General features: G+C 36.6%; 2 protein-coding genes across 4 annotated transcripts in view; one reads left to right on the forward strand and one right to left on the reverse strand.

Annotated features, from left to right (window-relative positions):
* Positions 1-1,859, forward strand: part of LOC134540451 (mucosa-associated lymphoid tissue lymphoma translocation protein 1 homolog) — a 64,457-nt gene extending 62,598 nt beyond the window's left edge. For all 3 annotated transcript variants that reach the window (XM_063383211.1, XM_063383212.1, XM_063383213.1), the window contains one exon: positions 1,353-1,859. In XM_063383211.1, coding sequence (XP_063239281.1) covers positions 1,353-1,517 — 165 coding nt within the window. In that variant the 3' untranslated portion in view covers positions 1,518-1,859. The remainder of the gene's footprint in view (positions 1-1,352) is intronic.
* Positions 1,618-12,068, reverse strand: LOC134540452 (m-AAA protease-interacting protein 1, mitochondrial). The gene is made up of 3 exons (XM_063383214.1): positions 11,322-12,068; positions 7,898-8,096; positions 1,618-2,235 (listed from the first exon to the last, which is right to left on the reverse strand). The coding sequence occupies exons 1-3, from the start codon at positions 11,841-11,843 to the stop codon at positions 2,006-2,008; spliced, it is 951 nt and encodes a 316-aa protein (XP_063239284.1). The 5' UTR covers positions 11,844-12,068; the 3' UTR covers positions 1,618-2,005.
* Between the last annotated feature and the right edge of the window lie 1,301 nt (positions 12,069-13,369).

A 13,369-nucleotide genomic window follows, 5' to 3' on the forward strand; every position in this document is an offset into this window, starting at 1 on the left:
AAATAAAATAAGCTCATATTTACACATTTAAACCCTAGTTATTTACGAGTGTTCATTGTTAACACAATCAAATAAATTGTTTTATTTTATTTTTTTGGTTCAGCAATATTATAAAAACAATTCATGCTAATTTAATCTGGAATCTTAAACATTTAATTTCTTTTATCTATATACACATCTGTTTTGTCATAGATACATACAGTAAGGAAGCTGCTACTGTATCACATGGTGTTAGATCAATTGTAACTATAGATTCATGTACCGAGGTAACTTTGAAGTTTACTACTTTTAATGGTCACCGCAATGGAGTGGCCGTGTTTTGTGGTGTTGTAGTCCATGGTTGTTGTCATTAAAACATCAAAAATGGGTATTTGTATCGCACAAATGACTTTAACCTCAACAGTGAATGTGGGTGTATGTCAAATATTCGTAAGGAAATGAATATTTTATTATTCGTATTTGAATATTCGCACATGCTTAAATAATAGTGACAGAAATTGTGTTTATAAACTTTATAAGGGTATTTTGAAGTGTATTTATAAAAACAAGGTTTATGACAATGTCAGGTTGCTTGTAAGCTTCCATAGTCGCTGGCAGGGATTGTCTGTGGAAGGTTCAGTAGTCTTGTGGCCGTTTCCATGGGAGTGTTTGTGAGGTTATGTTCCTGTATGTAAAATTTATTTGCATTATAAATTAAATTATTTAATAAATGATTTATAATAAATATTCAGCATATTTATTTATTTTCACTATTAATTAAAATTTATATCTATTATTTTAGTAAATTAAATAATTTTATACACATGTTTATATTTATATTGAATACTAATTTGTATTTCAATTTTTAATTTGATTGAATTTATACTTTGAATTTTATTTATAATACCACTCCAATTTTTTGAATTATTTCATTTCTATCAATTATTTGCATGCGTAGGTAAGTACACACATACATTTTTTTTTGTAATATTTTCTTTTCATAAGCAACAAATTGTCATGATTTTTTTTACTCATTATTTTTTTGCAAAGTCTTGTACAACCATTTATATCCTGTATTTTCTAGCAACTGCCAACTTTCTGCTGATTATTCAATGTCTCAGCAGTTTATTCAACTGTATCTAGTATGCACAGTTTTTTTTCCCCCCCCAGTTTGAGATAAGAGAAGTTGGCTGCTATAGCTGAAAGGCACGATGTGAAATTTGTTAGGTGTATAAAGATTGTGGGGGGGGAGATACTGGTAAAAAGAAGTAATGTAAGAACACAGTAGGCTTTGTACTCAAACAACAGCCGAATGGTGGAGTAAACAGGCACAGTGATTCTTGAGTGTGTTGTGTGTGCCTCTCTCCCGACAGCTGTCGCTGAGAGTGACGGTGAACCTGTTCGAACGCAAGAGCAACACGTGCGTCGGCAACACCATCCTGGACCTGGGCTACCCCCTCATCACGTCTGCCAACCTCTGGCTCGAAGCCCCGACCTGTGTCTGCAGGAAGTGCGAGAAACGGCGTGGAGCAAAGTGACTCGGGGGACAGTCCTCCACGTGTACGTTACAAGCATAGTTGCCAGGATGTGCCTTACAGTCGTCATCTCAGCCTTGAAATTCCACAAGTTAGACAGGTATCAAGCATTCAATTCTGTTTATCAACTTGTCATCATCTGGCAAGGTTGTCCACATACCACTCAAATAATTCTCACAAGTTTCACAAACTTGAAAACATGACCAAAAGAGTCTTTCACGATTCAAATACGCATAATTTCCGTGCCAAACAAAGGCAAAATAAAATTGTTTTGCAATGCTAAAAAAAAAAAATGTAATATTTTTATATTTTAAATACATGAGAATAAAAAAATTTGTAACTGAAGCACTTTTTTTTTCATTTGTACATTGCCATCATTTCTATTTGTTATCGAAGTCTTTGTGCGGCGAAAAAATAGTTCCAACTTAAATGAAGAATAATTGATGATTTGGTGGCAGGTATGGAGAACTACACCGGGGGTGGGGGCGGTGCTAGCTGAGAGTCTCGCCGGGCCGGAAGTGGTTGGCCACGTTCACCGTCCACTGGTCGGCGACGCCGCGGGTGTACTCGCGCACGAAGCGGTAGTTGCAGATGAACAGCTTGTCCTGGTACTCGGGGAGCAGCCCCATGTTGAGGGGCGGGTTGACGTTCTGCTCCCGCAGCTCCTTGAGGCCGCGCAGCACGTGGTAGCACATGGTGATCTCCACGTACCGCCGCTGGTCTGCGGGATCACACCACGTCAGTCCTCCACCCTCGTCACATGGCGATAACTCAGGGCCTGTCTGGGACCAGATATCAGCTGATGCCAAAATATAGGAAAATATGTTCGCAACTTCGATTTTCTTAAAAAATAATGCTACGTTTTTTGTAATAGTTTGAATAGTGAATAGTAAATACTTTTTTAAAGGCAAATCTAAAAAATTATCATCTTTGGCACTGTTAAGCTTTAAGTTAATAGAAATTACTAATGCACAATTTTCAAAACATTCAGATTTATAATAAGAATAATATTTATAAAAAATTATAAGGAAATATAGGAGGTGAGAATAATTTTTTTACGAAGCTTCAGTCGTATTTTTTCCAAAAAAAACATTTGTAACCTAACCTTAACTGTATTTAAAAAAACACTTGAAAAAGCAAATTAATTATTTTTGAGGGTTATCACTTTTTATATCCGATAGGTCTTAAATTGTAAATGATAGTGGTATCAGAAAAGCCCTATAAATAATGAATACTGCCAACATTACATTTGAACCACCTGCACTCTACAATTGCTGATCTATTGGAGGAGAGAGGCAGAGGGTTATTGTAGCCTACATTTATCTCTATGCTATAAAAAGATAACGTCGCTGCTACAAGTTCCATAGAGGTGAGGACAAGGTATTAAACAGCTAAACAGCTAGCCTTGGACGAGCTGCCTCCAGACAGCAGAAACTCAGCCCAATGTGACCTCTAAGATGTTAGCTGCAAAAAACTTTGTGCGCTCATAAATTACTTATGACCAAGTTTCAGTCCGATCCCCACCTGCTTCGCTCATGAAATACAAGCTGGGCATCCCAACCCAGGGAACAGGTAGAGACATGCCCAAATACTGTGGAACCTCGTTATTAAGAGTACGGGATACTACGAGACCTTCGTTGTTACGACAGTTTTGTAATGCACTGTCAGTTTGACTACGTAAATCATACTAAATTAAACCGGTTATTACGAGTGCCTCCTTGTTGGCCCTTTCATAATTACAAGTGATTTGAATGGCATATTCAAAAAAGAAAAACATCAGTAGAAAAAATAACGTTCAAGCAGTAAACACAGACAGCTGCATGGCTACGCAGGTGCCAGATGGACTGGGTCCTTGGCGGGTATAAGCAAAGATCAGGGGAGCAAGGACTGGTGACAAACAACATGCACTCTCTCTTTCTCTTGACGGCGCCAGTTGCTTCTACTCCTAAGATGGAGGGGTAAATCTAAAAATAGTCCAGCCATCACCCTTCCTTCGCTTCCCCCCCCCCCCTCCCCGGCCAAACATACCTTCCCTCCATGGCCTTGAACGGCGCCGGTCTTTGTATGAGGCCATTTCATTCGCGATTAAATCAAAAACCATTGTAGATACAAAAAATTCTATAGAGACACTTTCTATCCGTAATTTAATTTGCTACAACTTTTCACTATTTTTCACTATAGTGCACCGTTTTCAAGTTAAGACTGTTTGGACGGTCCAGAATCTAACTTTAATTTTTTATATTTGGTTATTACGAGTACTCGTTTTTCCGGGAATTTTTGCCGCCATTGTCAGCTCTCGTAGTAACGAGGTTCCACTGTACATAGAAACTTAATTCAACACTGTTAGTTTCCTTAAGCTAATAGAAGATAACGTAAGACGACAATGCTAGCTCCTCCCCCATCCCACAGCCAATAAGAAAACTCCATATGCCGATAATACTGCCACCTGCAAACACATGTTGCTCATTGAGCTGAGCCTAGCATGTAAACAAGTTGCCTACTTTCCAACAAAACCTACAACTGGTGTCGTCAAGTACATGATGCCAATACTATAGCGTCTCTTACCTTTAGATTGCAGTGTGTATTTTAAAGGGCATTTACTCTGTTTTCAATGCACGATATCTGCTATCAGTGGTGTCTTTGTTTGAATGTGCTCTGTTGCCAGTTATATGCAAAAATAAAAAAAAATAAAAAAGGTTTAGAATAATGAAAATTTTGTAAATACACTTTCTTGTTTTTCACCAAGAGTATCATCAAATATTAAACTCTTACTTCTAAGGAAATGTAACTGAAAGACTCATCTTGGTTTCAACACATTTTTCATAGTTTCTATTTATATCTTAATATTAAAATGGTAAAGCTTATTAGGCCCTCTGCCACTGGAATGCATTACCAATGCTAACACATCTGCGAGTCTTTTACAGAATCATAGGGCAAGAATGAAGAGAAAGGTCAGCCGTTCTTCGTAGGATAGCGCTTCAGTCGCAGGCCCATCGGCCAAGTCGTTTTCTGCTGCCTCCCTCGAACCTTCCCTTCTAACCCCTGTCCCTCTGCCCAGCCAATCACACGTGTTCTTAGTCAATTCCCATGCTCGCCCCATCCCGACTGTCGACCTCTCCATTGTTGCCAACCTGCGACTGAGTGAGAGGCGTGCAGTCTACGGCACGTTTTGTTTTCTGTCAAAATGCCAAAGTGTTACGAAAGGGCGAAAACATTCTAAACGCTCTTTATGTGTCAAGAAACTGAAAAACTGTATCAAAAGTAAGAAGCAGTTGGCAAATTTAGTACACAAACCAACAGTGGAAAAACCCGGGTAAGTTAAAGCAACAACTATTAGGCTATTACTAAACACCGTTTGAACACTTGGAAAGGTCTCACGAACATTGAATTCAAATAATTCGTAGGCCAGATGGAATAGACGCACATTTCCGTTGAACGATAACATATCTAAAAATTATTTTATCCGCGAGCTTATAAGTAGTCCTATTTATTTCTCGCAAAAATATTTGACTGCTCATTAGACGCAACAAGGTATGCCCACGCCAGCGGTTTCTTCCTTATAATTGCAAGATAAGCTATTTCCTTGTTTCACCAGGCCATTCAGGACATGTTAGCTTGCGCACAGGATGGCTGTGATTCGTGCACTGACAGTAATCATGTGCCTGAATGAAACTGAAACAATTGCGAACATAGATGATGCTACAGTGTTTTAACTTTCAGCTATTCTCAAAATCTTTTCATGGAATTATTTATATATAAGTGAGAGGTGAAGAAGTTAATATTTCTAAAATATTAAGATACAAATGACTCTGTTTTTTAATTAAAAAGGAATTTGAATTATAGTAGTTGCAGCAACTCGAAATGCATGATAGATACCCAATTTTTATCATGGGTTACTAATTTATATAAGTGATTTATTATTTCATATTATAACATATGTATTTAGGAATCTATGATTTTTTAAAAAAAATTATCGGTCTATTTAATTCTTAAAGGTATTACAATTATTTGCGCACAAAGGATTTATTTTGGTACCAATACTTTTCCTGAAAATTTTACTCGGAAACAACATTAAGTTTTACGGTAATCGTGCTGTTTTGTACCAGAAATAATGTCCTGATGATTAAACTAGTTTTTTTTTTTTTCACTTGAAACATTTATTACTTGCTAAAAAAAATGGACAAAGTGAAGATAAAAAAGTCATCACAGTACTTTGAGTGTTCGAATATATTAAAAACTCTCTCTCTCAAGTGTTACAGGCTGTATATGATAACTATATGATGTGATGTTATTTTACTACACGTTCTTGTATTACAGCAAGAGTCGGCTAATCCGAATCCAAACAGGTCTTGGCCCTTATTACCTAGTTCGGATTAGCAGGACTCTACTGTTTACCTTTTCACAAAGACAATTATTGTTTAGCCAAATATTTTTGTAACAATTGGAATTTAACTTACCAGCAAATGAAAAATTATACCCAATTTAAATAATGAGGCTAGGTGCAGCTTGATTTGTGAAAATAGGAAACAAAAAACACATTTTATTAAACTATAGCACAGTGGTAAGACTGAACTTATAAAAGATCTGGATTCAAATCCTAATTTGACCAAGATTTCTTGAAATTTCTTGAGGTGAATGCAGGAATAATTCAATACTGCAAGTCACTCCAGATACCTTACCCTGATGTGTTGCATGTTCTAGTTACCATAATTACGTCTAATATCCCCATTATTTATGTTATAGCCAGAATTACTAGCATTTAGAATAAGCCTCGCATAACAGTTTTGAAAATATTTTGTAACATATTTCAAAGTTTCTATTAACTTAAATATTTATTCTCGACATAAATAAATAAAGAAAATTATAATTTTTTTTTATAGTTTCCTGCAAAAAATATACCATTAATTGTAGCTACCTGTACTGACATAATGCCTGTTACTTTTTCAGCACACGCTGTTCTTGCAGCATTAAATATAGCAATTATTTCCAGAACCAACTTTATTTAAGTACACATGTAAGATATCAGGCACTGCATGTACATTTTATTTATGGATAAACTGTGTACGATAACGTGTTTACAGAGATGTGACTAAGAAAAGTGTGACAAATAGTGCAGCTGCTTTGTTTATTGCAATGACGTGCCGCTAACACCTCTGCCACAAATGAACAAAATCATGCTATTATAAATTGGGAAATTGCTGAAGATGCACAGGCAAAAAAATTTCACCTTTAAAACCAAATTTTTATTGCAATACCAAAACTAATCATAAACAAATCTTAATTTAACTCCAGTCACATGTGCGACAAAACGAGTTTCCATTTCTTCAGCTTCTTTAAACATTTTAAGTTTTCAGCAACATTATATTATCGCAACAGCAAACACTTCAGTAATGATAAACTGCAACGTTTTTCTCACAAACAACGTGTATTTGTCTTGGTCCAATAAGAAACAGCAGGGTTCTCAAATGGCTGTACAAATACTAGTATTTTGTAAACTGAATGTTTTAAATATTTGCGAAGTTGAATCGGATTATAAATATTGTTCTTGGGGAAGCTGCAGCTGCTTATTTTATAAAATACAGGATTTTACGTTTGTATTGTTTGAACTTATTACATTATTATAAAATATAAAATAAACATGCATAGTATTAATATTGAGCATTCATCAAAGCAAACTGAGTGCCACATTTTTATTTTTAAAAGTGACCAACTCTATTCAAGCAAAATACAAAAAAAAAATTGATGAGCAAATATTGGGCTTCCAATATTTTAAAGTTTCGCGACAAATGCAAAGCTTCGCATCAGAACAGAAACTTTGCATCACAACCGAAGCTTCAAATAAAACGAATAGCAAAATTTCCTGGTAAAGTTAAATCTGATATTAAAAAGAGCTTCGCTTGTTTCACGTAGCAGAAGCTTCGCACAGGCCTAGTTCCCAACCAGTAAAAAAGGGAAAATAGGAAAGGAAGAGTCCGCGGTCTTTTGCAAGGCACCTCGGCCAACATAGGGAAAACTGGAATACACTCGGACCGAACATCTGAGGGGTGGCGGGATGAAAACCCACCAGCTCACCGCAGCGTTGCAGCGGGAATGCAAGTGCAGTGTCTCACCACTGTGCCACCATGCTCACAAAACTATTCAAACATACCGTAGAGTCTCGATTAACCGAGTAGATGTGGACCGCAGCATGCTCAACACAGATAAAATAAGCAAATCGTATTTGTTTTCAGTTGGATCAGTGGGGTCATCTTTTGGTGTAACGTTTTTCCAGCTTCTGTTCATCGTCTATTTTGTCACGTCGCTCCGCTAAATGACATCTTTGAGGTCAATTTACTTTAGGCTATGTCATCAGCAAATGTTTGAACGGACTGGGAGGGGCGTACCTTTGTCGTCGAACATGACGCCCACTTGGTGCGGGAAGCAGAAGTACATGTCCTCGGCGGAGACGGCCAGCTCCAGCCGCTGCTGCAGCGAGAAGTGCGAGACGCTTGCCCGCAGCTCGCGGAGGGCCGCCGGCGCCACCAGGTCCTCCAGCCCCTCGAAGTCTGCGTCCGCCAGCCGCCGGGACACCGCCTCCACCGCCTGCCGCACGCCGCCAGACCCCCTCGACACTCTCACATCCGGGCCCAGCTGTACAGTCTGCACTGTAGTACAACTTCATTTGTAAGAAAAAGGGGGAGGGGGTTGTCAGTAAATTCGGTTCACGAACGATAATTTTACGTGATAACTTCATAAGAAAACATTGATGCAAAATTACATAACTTTTTAATTTTCAAATATTATTTACAGTTTTTTGCAAATTTAATTTAAATAATTTGTTTGAATATAATCACGAACAATTAATTAAAAAGACCCCCTTAACCTGTTTGATATTATAGAAGATTTTCTCGCACTGTGGTTGGCTGGTTCTTGCACGCTCGGCTCAGGCGGAACGTGACAATTTTCCGTGCGTGCAGCCGGCGTTCATCGATTTATAAGACGTTATGACGTCAAAATGTTGCTGTGTACATTTCAAACATTTACTGTTGTTAAATTATAATTGAGAAGATGAATACAATGTAAGCATACCTTATTTAAAGAATTCAGTAATGTATTTTTGTTTCAGTTTTGCTAACTCTTGATTTTGCGGAAGTGTCCCTCCACTTTTTTTTGCCCACAATGCATTACGTTAGGTTAAAAAAAAAAACATAGAACAGTACAAGATTATAGCACGAGCACATTCTACACCAACAATCACGGCTGAACTGACAGTTTGCAGCACGAAAACATGTAGATGCGTCACATTTTCAAGTGTGAACAGGCTCGCCAACCACGGAGACCAGGTCGGATATCCGGAGGAGTTGTTTGTGGGAAGGTCGAATGAGGGGTTCTACTGTACTGTGATGTTATAACTGTACTGTTATTTTTACTTTGTATTTTTGTTCATACATATGACTGGAACACAATCACCAAATATGATACATTTTTAAAAACCTCAAGGTTTAGAATAATTATTTTATTGGTTTATTTGATATGGCATGCCCCATTTATGATAACAGAATACATCTACAAGGAGACGTATCATTATTAAGCTGCTCTGAACTAAGAAAATGGCATTAGTATATTTTTTTAATATTCTCACTCTTTTTATCACCTTGCAATCCTTGTACATACAACAATATTTTGCACTGAACAAACTTTTGACAAGTCACAATATGATGATTGTATCTTGCACATACAAAAACACTTGAAAATTTATATCAAGATTTGCAGTTAGGTGTTCTGTTTATGATTATGCAATTGTTTGAAGACTGTTACTACTTTATATGAAATAAAAATTTGAATTGAGTTATGAAATTTATTCTTCTTACAATGACAAACATACACATTCTTGACAAAATAGGCCTGACAGAAAACACTCGCTTTTACAGATCGGTACAGTTCTGTGCTTTCAGGAAATAAAGTCCCTAGCGACTGTCGTTTCGGTACAAAGATACACGGGGAAAAAACCCTTGGTGACTAGCGGACCACCTGAGTCTATGCCACATGTCTGGGGCCTAATTTAGAAATAAAATATCAGGAAAAAGATGAAAATGAAGGTTTAACTACATTATTGTGGCACGACCCTGACCTCAGGCAATCTCATAATAAGTATGTTGTTTATGAACCACCACCCTTCACGTAGTTTCAGCACATTACTTCAAAAACTAATGAGACACAAGCACAGTACAAAAAACACACACAGTTAAAAATGTGGACTTCCTGGGAAAAGCTGTCCTATTGGCTACAATGGTAATTCTTGCAATTAGTATTCGGTGATTCCCCAGCGAAAAAGCACTCCTGCAGTCCTGGCGAAAAAAAAACACACACTCTCACACACACACACACACACACACACACACACACACACACACACACACACTCTCTCTCTCTCTCTCTCTCTCTCTCTCTCTCTCTCTCTAACATGGAAAGTGATTAAGCATCATCTTATTGCTTAGGCGTCTTAGCGTCACACCTCTATCTTTATTTCTTTCACAGACGCCTCAATTCTATGTTAGGAAAACATACCAACACACAATGAAACACATTCGTAAAAATTAAGTTATCGTAAGAACATTTAAATGGAAAAAAAAAAAAATTACTCTTAAATAAATAAAAACCTAGCCAAATTGGTAAAAATTTAGTTCAAAATTTCTCTAACATAATTAAATACTATAATTAATTATAAGAAATATTACAGACAATAGAAGAATAATTCAAAACTATGTCACCGTGACCTTGAATGATATAATCAGTTGATCCCCTTGAAAGACAAAACATAATGATTATTCTCCTAAAAGCTTGGCAGGGCAGGGTCCTGTAACGCTACAAACGGCTGATCACTATCTCTTCAATATTTCATTTCTAGGGACTATGAAAATACTTTGTATTAATGGGCATTTTTGCATTAGTAGGAACCTAGCGTTTTTAGTAAGGTGTCACCTACACGTACCATCTTCTCCGACATGCAAGATGACGCCAGCTTATCGATGATGAAAATAGGAAAACGAATTTTCGCCTTCTCATAAGTTGTCAGGCCACTTGGTCGTGAGTACCTACTGAAGTGGCTCAACCTCGCCAATCCGAAAAATTTTATCTGCAGTCGCATGAGTACTGCATTGCCTAGTTGGCAGCGTTTTCAGAAATATTCTGTTAAGTTCTTATATATTCAAGGGTTTTCAATAGATACAGCAATTTCAAGAAGATCCCATTTACATTTCTAAACAGTTATACACCACAATTTTCCTGCATAATTCACCTTTGCATGAATTTTTTCTTTCAAAATTTGTCAAAAGCCCCTACTCACAACATATAACAAATTAAGCCACTTTGGATGTGTAATACTAACAAAAAAATTTATTGTATGGGTCACTTCTTAATTACATTTGGTAAATTTGAGAAATTTTATTAATTAGAATACTTTGAATAATTTATTAAAAATACACATAATTTTTCGAAAAACTCTTCATAAAAAAAGTGACGTGTTTGAGTAATACACAATAAAAAATATATGCAAAATAATAAATAAAACCAATACATATGTATTTTAACCATTTAATTAATTTGAAAAAAAAAACTAAAGCAAGTGACTTGTGTCTTTGTACAGTTATACACAATAAATAATCTGCAAGATAATAAATCAAACACACGTGGCTAGAAATAAATAAATAAATAAATAGAAAACAAAGTAACACACAGACTAAATTGCAAAAGACTGACTTCATAATGCCTTTTTTTTTGTAATACTGTTACCACATGAAAAAATACAGTGTATACATGTTTTCGTACCTGTTTTGATCCTTCAGCAAATTCGGCAATGCTGAACTCTCGGTCGAAGTACGGTGTGATGATAAACCTAGATAATATCCAGTTTTTAATAGTTTTTAAGGGACTTGGCCAAACTATAGGTGGGAAGTCCATGAGTTGGAACTTATTACTGTGTGGCGCATCACTGCTGTACCATCTCTTCTGAGAGCCCACACGCGTGGAATCACTTATTAAATACGATTTAACGGCACCGAGCGTTTGCGAACTGACAGACAACGGACCGTTAGGCAACTTACGTTCTGAATTTTGACCTGTATGCCGAATGTTTACAGTCTGCAACGGCAGCAAAACACCGTTTATAAATAAATTATATTCACTTTCCAAGACGCCACTGATTGTTGTTGAAATGTTGTACGTGTTCCTCGACTTTATAAGTTTTAGTTTTTGAATGTGTGCAACTATTTCCATTCGACAAACTCTTTCGAAACGTCTTATTTTCAAACATTGGCGTTTGATATTATTCCCCCACATAGACGCGGCCATTTTTAAAGCAGGGTAGCCGGTCGGTACGGCTTTGCCAACCAACTTAAGGGCGCGGTTACACGGGACCCTGAACTACTTCAGGTGAACATGTTTAAGTAAACACGTTTACAAACGCGAAAGTGTGCGGTTACACGGTAGTTGCTGAAAAGTGTGTTTAGCTCTAAAACCGATTGTCTACTGTCAACGAATGACTGTGTTGTTGATCTCTATTTTTTAATTGCATCCAGAAAACGCGGGATTTTCTCACTTGTTTATACAGCATTATCAGCAGAAATGAAATGTGTTTAAATATTGCTCAATATTTTTTTACAAATCGGGAATTCAAACATGCACAGTAAAATTTTTAAACTTATTTTTTATTATTTTCTGAGCGAGAGTACCTATCTCAGTTTTAAGAAAATTAAGGTCACGATAAATTAAAAAATATGTATAATTATCTGTTGGTTTTTTTGTTGCATTCGGTAAAATATTACTCGAACTTGTGCCAGAAACACTTTCCATCTAGAATTTCTGCAAAAGACTGTTTATATTCTAACCAGCCAATCAGAGGCTAATGTAGAAGATATGTCGATCTGAACTACTTTGCCAACCTGTTTAAGTTAAATGAGAAATGGCCTCGAACGAAACATGTTCAGACCGCACTCAACAGTTGAACATGTTCACCTGAAGTAGTTCAGACTCCCGTGTAACCGCGCCCTTATTTAAACTTATTATCAAGGACTGTGTTCTCGTAGGTCGCAACTACTATACCCAAAAAAAATCAGGTGTAAAGTAAGAATTCTGAATTCATATATATCAAGAATTCAGAATTCTTACTTTATACCAGACTTTTTTGGGTATAGTGTGTATATATATATGCATATGTACTTATATACACACACACACATACACACACACATATATATATATATATGTGTGTGTGTGTGTGTGTGTGTGTGTGTGTGTGGTGATATTGGTTTTAACCTCTAAGCAACCTCTTAGCAACCTCTTTGCATGAACATTGTTTAACCTTCAATATTACCTCTTATTCAAATCTATGTATTAATTCATGTAACAATCTAAGTCATGTTTTGTGCTTAATAAAGCCTTAGTTTCTGATGATAAGGTTTATTATGTCAATTTATTAAGCACATTTTACCAAGAAACATTTAATACAAACAATGGACAAGTATTTCAAGCCCGAGAGATTTGAAGCAGATCACACAACTGGGAAAAGCTCCTCACAATGGAATCACTGGAAGAAAACATTCGAAGTCTTCACAGCTTCAATCAAGGCTTCTGAATCTGATAAGCTGTTACTACTCTACAATCACGTGAGTCACAGTATATACGAACTTATTAGCGAATGTACTTCTTATGCGTCTGCAATCGAAAAGCTAGATTCACTCTTTATTAAACCTAAGAATGAAATATTTTCAAGGCATAAACTAATGAGCCGACACCAGCAACCTGATGAAAGTGTAAATCAATTCTTACAATCTTTGCGTCTCCTTAGCTCTGACTGCGAGTTCAAAGATGTTAAAGCA

Source organism: Bacillus rossius, chromosome 16, assembly GCF_032445375.1.
Source record: "Bacillus rossius redtenbacheri isolate Brsri chromosome 16, Brsri_v3, whole genome shotgun sequence".
In the NCBI taxonomy this organism is placed as follows: domain Eukaryota; kingdom Metazoa; phylum Arthropoda; class Insecta; order Phasmatodea; family Bacillidae; genus Bacillus; species Bacillus rossius.